Source organism: Condylura cristata, unplaced genomic scaffold, assembly GCF_000260355.1.
Source record: "Condylura cristata isolate star-nosed mole 26May11 unplaced genomic scaffold, ConCri1.0 scaffold00009, whole genome shotgun sequence".
In the NCBI taxonomy this organism is placed as follows: domain Eukaryota; kingdom Metazoa; phylum Chordata; class Mammalia; order Eulipotyphla; family Talpidae; genus Condylura; species Condylura cristata.
In genome coordinates, this window is record NW_004567110.1 from 48,021,326 (window position 1) to 48,030,025 (window position 8,700).

Below are 8,700 nucleotides of genomic sequence, written 5' to 3' on the forward strand. Positions count from 1 at the left end.
TTTTCCTCCCTCCCCTTTATAGACGTAAATAACTTTTTAATTTAAATACTACTAAAATGTGGTTTTCAGGACATAACTAAATTTCTTAAAAATTGTATTAACTGACCTCCTAAATAATGAGAGACCCCTTGGGTTTTAGAAAACCAATATGGATATTACTGATCTAAAAATATAATAGAAATTGGTTTGATATGTCCTGTGGAATTATTTCAGGTCTACCTCCATGTTTTTGATCTATCAATATTTGTATCTTTCCAGACACTATTTGCAGATGTCTAGCCTTCTCTTTTGATCTGATATTCATTTATTCAACAAATACTTATTGAGCATTTGCCATACTACTGTCCTAGCTTCCAAATGATCAGCAAGACAGACATATCTCCTGACTTCACAGCGCAGTAGAGTCTAACAAAGAACCCAGTATGAACATAGGTTCTATATAACAGTGATTTTTTTTCTATGTTGTTTTCCCCAAAAACTCCGGACAATGTAAATATTAACTTAATGTTAAGTCAATAAATATTTAACACTAATTATGAAGGAAGGAAAAATGCAGCTATTGTAGAATCTAAATAGGGGAACTTAACCTACACTGTGGGCTCATACAGAATTAGTTCTCTAGCTGATAGAATTGTCCCTTTAAAGTGGTTTCTGTGGGATCTGTTAAACTATCAATAACTACTTCCTATTAGACCACCCTCCTACTGTGCATGGATGTTTGAACCACTTGAATTTTTCAGTACTGATTTCCATAAATGAGAAGTTAGATGAATTACCTAATAAAAGCATATGTTTCTAAAAATAAAAGAAACATCAGTTTACCAGTGCTTTATATTTCTTGCTTCTTGCCTGCCACTTTCCCACCCCACTTTCTTTTCTAACTTGCAGATGAAGGAGCTTCCATGCACCCTTGTGATGATACCTACTGTGGACCTTTTCCAGAATCTGAGCCGGAAGTGAAAGCTGTAGCTAACTTCCTTCGAAAACACAGGAAGCACATTAAGGCTTACCTCTCCTTTCACGCCTATGCTCAGATGTTGCTGTACCCCTATTCTTACAAATATGCCACAATCCCCAATTTTAGTTGTGTGGTAAGTGTTTGATCATGTACGTCTGTGTCAGGCTTTGATAAGATTATCCTAACGAGTAATGATAAGCAAACACTGTTCAAATAAGTGTTTTATATACATTAACTTTTTCATAACCATTTGTAGTGACTTATTTTCTCTAGTTTAAAGGTAAACAAACAGAGAAATTAAGAAATTAGTGTATCACAGTCAGGACTTAGTCCCAAATCCGGCACCAGCACTGTTTCTCTCAACCTTTGTGCTTATATTGCTTCTCATTCAACAATTTCAAAACTATTTACATTCTTATCCCAAGTTATACTGAAAATGTCAGGATAAATTAGTATTACTGCTCCAGTCAGTACAAATGAAAAATAGTAATTAACTTTATTGGGTAAATAATTGTTCATAAATTATTCTCTGATTCTAATTAATTAAAAGCAAGTTTAATTTTGAGATACTGTTTACTTACTGGTACTAAGTCTCTGGTTATAAAACTGCCAAGTTATCTGCTAACAGCAAACCACCTTTAATGTACAAGATTACTTGAAAGTGGAGAAAAAAAGAGTTCCTTCTCTTCATCTCAGAACCTATGGGACATAGTTCCTCATAAAGTGGGTCTATTTCAAAACCTACAAAACCTAAGAGCTATGAAATTGAACAATAGGCCAAACTAATATAAAGTGTTCAAAGTAGAGAAGAGTGAGAAGAAGCAACTGGACAGAGGCACTGACTTCTGGGTTGCTGTTAATGTTCTATTTCTTGACCTGGGTGGTTATTACATGTTATATGCAATCTATGATCATTCATTGAGCTATAAACTAAATTTATCTAGTCTTCTGGATGTACATTGTACTTGAATTTAAAAGGTTTTAAAAAAGAGAGGCCTCCTCTTTCTCCCTACACCTTGAGTTCAAGACCTGCACCAGTTGTTTTGGGTCACAGGAATTCCTGATCTAGATGTCCAAGAATAGGCAGAAATGGGGAACAATGGGCATGTCTGAAGGAAGCCTGGAAGGCTTATATTCTAGTCCAAGAGGATTTCAAGTAGCAATTTTGAGCAAATTCTCTTGGGAAATATTATAAAAGTTATAATTATATTTGATAGGCCATTTCTTTGGTACTCTGTAGGTCAAAAGGGTTTTGGGTTTTTTTTGTTTTTGTTTTTTGTCTTTTGTTGACCTAATGCCCTAACCACATTATATCACATATCTACATATCTGTATAGACAAATGTTACTTGAAAGAGGGAAAACAGCTCCATTTTCTCTTTCTAAGTTAAGCATAGTGTCTATTTATATTCTCACAACAGAAGATATGGAGTATGAAATATATTAAAAGTATTACATGAAAAATGTTTTCTATATTTTGAATTTATCTAGCCACCCAGAATTAAGCCTCTTTTCCTTTTATCTTGGATTGAAGAATGTGGAATAGAAGTAATTCAGTGCCTCACAATCATGAATAAGCCCGTCTACCAAAGGACATTTGACAATGTCTGGGGATACGTTGGATTTTCGCCATAGGGGAAGGAGATGCTATTGGCAGTGGATAGAGGTCAAGGGTGCAATGTTCCACAATGCACAGGACAGTTCCCATAGCAAAAAATTATTCAGCCCAAACTGTCGGTAGTGCCACTCTTGATAAATCTTGTAGTAGGTTAAGCATAAGTTAACTCACTAAAACCAAGATTACACTTCTGAGGAACTAGGTAATCTTTGAATTTAAATTCTGTTAAATTGTTCAAAAATATTTTATCAACATCTAGGAGTCTGTGTTTCTGATAACATTTTTAGGTATTAAGCTACTTTAAGTATTGAAATATTTAAATAAAGAAAATATACTCCTTTCTTAGATTAGATAAAGTTCAATAAGTGAGGCCTGGGTCTTTTGGACAATTTGGGAAAAAGAAAGCAATGGAGAAAAGAAGGATTGTGTCACCTCTCTCAAACAGGTGTCTAGCCATGCCACTCTAAAAAATTGTGTTTATCAAAGAGGATGTGTCTCTACTTTTTATGGACCTGCACCTAAGAGGCATAAGTGCAGTGAATTTAAAGTTTTTGCAGACAGGATAGTTATCTCTTTTGTTAGATTTTCCCCCAATCTGAATAAATGTTCAGTTCTCCTCACTAGCAGAATGTAGTAATCTTCTAAATGTAGAACTATGTGCCCTTGCCATGGGATACTGCTGAGACCATTGGAATAGCTGTTAAAATCTTAGAACATTCTCCATTAAAAAAAAAAAAAAAACCACCTCATTATGGTGTTTGTGTTCCTTTTCTGTTGGCTCCTGGGAGAAGAATGTCATCATCAGTGATGTCAATAATAAATAATCTGCCAGGTTCTGGAAACTGGTCTCTGAATATCCACAAAGTGTGGCACTTGCAGTAGCTGCAGCTACTGCATTGTGTATCCTGAGGTCAGTGAGGACAGCTAACTTAAGCTCAAACAACACATAGCACCATGTTGCTCAGAGTGCTTTAGCTGACATATTAAATTATTCATAGGCAAATTGAAATGGGAGACTTGTATGCTGGTTTCAAAATACGTTTTTTCCTCTCCATTGTCATACAATCCACTTCCATAGCTCCTAGATGAAATAGTATTTTTATTTTAAATGTTTTCAATGGTACTCACTATCACTGTAGTCTATGTTAGAATATTCACCTATTTTGATTGTGTTGAGTGTTTTTTCCTAATTTTTGGCATCAGTAGAAGGAAGAGCTCTACCTCATAATCTCTGTATCTTAACAGTACCTTGCTGAGAACTGTCAGAGGCATATGTAACCTCAGAAGTCATGAAGCACTCTCAAATTGTTGCCCTTGTTTCCAGTGCTTGAACACATACAATGAGAAGTCATTCTTACAGAATTAGTCTTTCTTAATTGATCCAAATGTATTTTAATTATCTTTCACATATCCATTGATTATGTACTTACAGATCAGTAAGATTATCTTGATGCTCTCACAGATATGTTTATTGAACATTCATGCAAGAAATAGTGATTAAACATCTATTATATATAGCCACATTGACAAATTCTGGGCATGTTGCTATGAATAATACTGACATGGTCCCTAGCTTGTCTAAACTAAAGTGTAGAATGCTTTAATTCAGTTAAAATCTTAGAACATTCTCCATAAAAAAAATACCTCATATGGCTCCTCCTAGGAGCCAACAGAAAAGGAACACAAACACCATAATGAGGTATTTTTTATGGAGAATGTTCTAAGATTTTAACAGCTATTCCAATGGTCTCAGCAGTATCCCATGGCAAAATCGGAATGCTAAATCAGCACTAGAAGATATGTGTACTTATTCCAACTCAACCATTCCTGCTATAACCCCATTTAAATTGATTGAGCCTCTCTTTTCTCATCTATAAAATGGAAATATCACTTATCACTGGTTTGTTTTGATGTTCATTCCAGTGAAATATATTATACAATGCAATGAAATGCAGCATGTGATATAAGAGTAATAGAACTATTAAATATAGTTATTAACCAATGCGCCTGTCTTTTAATTGATGACTAGTAAGAACCAAACAACATGCTGATGTTTCTGAAAGTTTCAGTGCAACAATATAAGTGATGCTGTTTTCCCATTTTCCTTCACAGGAAACTGCAGCTTATAAAGCTGTGAATGCACTTCGGTCAGTATATGGGGTACGGTACAGATATGGACCTGCCTCTAGCACGTTATGTAAGTTTCCTGTGTATGTTATGTTATGAAATCATCTCTTGAACCAATATCTTGTATAATGACTTCCCCTTTAAAAAGATAAAGTGTGTTTCCTCATAAGTGAAATTTTTGACTACTAAATTAGGCAAGGAAGATGGAGGGCTTTTATATCTAAATAGTTCCATACTGCCTGACAGAAATCACTGTACCAATTTAAATAAATTGTAAGCAGAGAATATTCTCAGCACATAGTAATCACTACAAAATTGAATTGAGAGCTTATGACAGCAGAAAGCACCAAAATGGGCAACTTGAGCAATTGTAACTACCATGAGGGTGGAAATGGGCCTTGAGAAGATAATGAAGTAATGTTTCAGCCCTAAAAGAGCTTCCCTTTTATTCCTTTCCTCCACCATTCTTGTGTAAGAAACACGATTTCATAACACTTTCAGCTGAATTTTCCCTAAAAAGAGGATTAAAATATTTTACATAATGGGAAATGAAGTTAGGCAACTAGGTATATGAAAGAATTTGAACACCTCCCCACACACACACACATACAAATCACCAGTCATGAACTCTAGCCCTAAGAACTGACTCTACTCAGTTCTGCCTCTAATCCTGACCAAGATATTAATGCTAGGATTCAGCTTCCATAACAATTGAACAATTGGACTAGATTTCTGATAACCTTTCTATTTCTGTACGGTTGGAAAATCTAGTAAGAAATTTTAAGTATCTGAATGTCTATGTATGCTTATCAAGGTGTGTGTGTGTATATATATATATATGTATATATATATACACATACACATATATACATGTTATGTATATATATTCAATTATACTTTTTCAGCATTTACTAATTACTATATTCTTAAACACTTTCTTCACCCTTCAGAAGAAGAGTTTTCAATTAGAACTGTTTATCAAATAAGTTTATCCAGATAGTGAGATGGTTATATGTATCAACATTGCTTTCAAAGATCATAATCATTTCTACCATGCTGAACTTTTTAGAACTGTCTTTCAGTTCTGAAAAGAGAGCTAGGAGAAATAGAGTATGTTTAAAGGAGAAGACTGTTTAAAAATCTTAACAATTACCAACATAATATATTTTAACACTTTTAAGACATTAACTTTTTAGAATCTTACAGTTTACCTTTCAGTTTAACATTAAGGCACATAGTAGTATATTTACCATACAATCAATCATCATAGAAATGAGATTGTCATATCACCATGGTGGAACTTAGTGCATACTGTCCTTAACTCTGCTACTATGACAACTATTTGTAGTCCCAGAGTACTTTAACCCAGAGGGATAATGAAGCTACCGCCTACATTCTGTCCTCCATTGAAGCAAGGGTAGCTTAAGAAAGACAGTGGCTTGCTTGTCATCCTCACATAATAATACTATCTCTTAGTTATCCTGGTAAAAATGCAGGAAAAGTATATTATTTAAGTAGATGAAAATGTGCTGAATAATTTTAAAATAGCAATCAATAGTGTTAGCTCAAGCTGCATCACATAAATTTCAAGGAAAAAAGCATAAAGATTCTCCTATTAAATATTTATTCATTAAGTAATTATTAAAACCATACCAAAAACTAACAGTCACTCTGAAGCAAAATAATGTAAAGAAACTAAGGCACAGAGAAATTGCAACAGATAGAGGGATGAGATATAGCCCCAAAGAGTGCACAATCTCCCTCTAATGCCCACATTTTCAACTCTGTGCTCAAAAGTTAGAGTGTGAGAGGTCATGGGAGTAAAAGGAAAGAGTTAACAAAATGGATTGTCTGTTCGGTTAAATGTTTTTAAGAGGCTGGAAGTGGGATCTGAGGGGCAGAAAGTACAAATAGAAAAAGAGGAGGTTGAGGTCACTGGTGACCTTTATAAACAAAGATTTAATAGACAGGTAGAGCTAATAACCAGATTGAAAGTAGCAAGGATATAGAGGCAATATATAAGATTCTTTTTTGAAATCTGAAGCAAAGAGGATGGGACATAGCAGGATCATGAGAAGGAAGTGCAATAGGAAAGCAATTCTTTGAACATTTTAGTTAATGCAGTTGCAAGAGAAGGTGGAGTTAATTAATGAAACAAGGTCCTGAAGAAGAGAACTTTTCACCACCAGAAAAAACAGTAACAAATGGTATCAAAGAGAACACATATAAGATAAGAAATATTTCTTCCTATTAACTAAAAGAAAAGTCAGAGGGTTGTGTTATTAGCAGAGGAGATAATATACTAATAATCTGAGATTATGTGAACAGTGTAAAATAAGGCATAAGACTGGAAGAGAATGGATTTAGATCTAGTAAGTGAAGCTCTAGAGCTGCTTTGGGAGCAGAGAAAGACTAAATAGCTTGAATTTACAGTAAAGATTTTCTCTAGTTTCCTCACCAAGTGTGATGATTTAAAAACAAACAAACAAAAAAAAAGACCAGGAATTGAGAATAAACAAAACAAAGGCAGGAAAAGTATTGGACAGGGCATTTTAAAGGTCTTAAATGCCCTGATAAGAAATTTGTGAAGTAATTAACCATGACTATCTAAAGGATCAAATGAAAGTATTAAGGCTGGGTGTAATCTGGGAACTAGTGACTAAAGAACAACTGCATTAGGCATTAAATATAAGGAAATTATACAAAAATAAGAGATTCATGGGAAGAGTATTTCAATATTCTAAACCTTAAAAGAGGCAAAGTGATGTGAGGAATTCATGGTGTGGATTTGGTTATGGGTTAATAAAGAAAGGTTAGATATATATGTTATTTGAATTGAAGCTGAGAAACTTCAAGGTCACAATGCTATAAAAGCATTAATGCTTAGACTAGATCCTCAAAAATGACAGCAGGTATGATTTATAAGTTCCATGAGTTAATGCAAAGAGACTAACAATAAATCTTTTTGAAGGGGCATTTAGTTGGAAGGATTTAGGAGAACTTAATTAGCAAGTACTACATGTACATTTTGAAAATGACATATACTCCATAATGAGGCTAGTTTTTTTCTTTAACTTTTAGATGTGAGCTCTGGTAGCTCAATGGATTGGGCCTACAAAAATGGAATACCCTACACATTTGCTTTTGAGCTTCGAGACACGGGACATTTTGGATTTTTACTCCCAGAGGGGCTCATCAAACCCACCTGTATAGAGACCATGCTAGCTGTGAAGAATATCACAATACATCTGCTGAAGAAGTGTCCCTGACTTGGTCCAAGGGTCAACAGAGAGATAACTCTAAGCAAGGACAACTTGGCTGTGGGTGGAAACTGCATTTAAAGAGAAGAGCAACTGTTTAATTGGACATTAAAGAGACCTCTCATGCAATTCAACTTGCCATGTCAATAAAATATGGTTATAAAATTAGAATATAATTGAGTTTGTTTTAAGGGAAAACATCCTTTTTATAACCTTGAGTCTTACTTGGTTAAGGTATTTTTTAAATATTTTTGTCTCAAGAACTGTGCAAATGTTGAGCGTTTCACTTCAATAAATTCTCACTTAAAAATCTAAGCTATTAATGATGTATAATCACTTGTTTCCCATTTGAAATGAAAGGAACAATATTTCTTAAGATAATATACAACTTATTAAGATCTTGGATTATATGTATCTTCATCTGCTGACATTAGTACACCATATACCTATAAGCATATAGCAGGATAAAGCAGTACACATTTAGATTAAGAATACCACTTTTTAAAAAGCAGTATACATGAATTGAAGTGACACTGTTAAAAACTTCATCCTAACTAAGGTTGAATATAATTGATGTATTTATCTTGAGAGCATTTGTCTGCACCACAAGTGTAGATTTGATTTTTACAGTTTAGGGATTGAGACCAGAGAGCAAGCCAAAGGTTACTCCAAGGTGGAAAGTTATGACAGCAGGTCTACTAGAATTCTAGGACTCCAAGGGCTACCCCTTCTGTGTAA

General features: G+C 34.3%; 1 protein-coding gene across 1 annotated transcript in view; it reads left to right on the forward strand.

Annotated features, from left to right (window-relative positions):
- Nucleotides 1-7,971, forward strand: part of CPA6 (carboxypeptidase A6) — a 236,904-nt gene extending 228,933 nt beyond the window's left edge. Inside the window, exons 9-11 of the mRNA XM_004679817.1 lie at nt 889-1,091; nt 4,688-4,772; nt 7,784-7,971. Coding sequence (XP_004679874.1) covers nt 889-1,091; nt 4,688-4,772; nt 7,784-7,971 — 476 coding nt within the window. The remainder of the gene's footprint in view (nt 1-888; nt 1,092-4,687; nt 4,773-7,783) is intronic.
- Nucleotides 7,972-8,700: the final 729 nt, after the last annotated feature.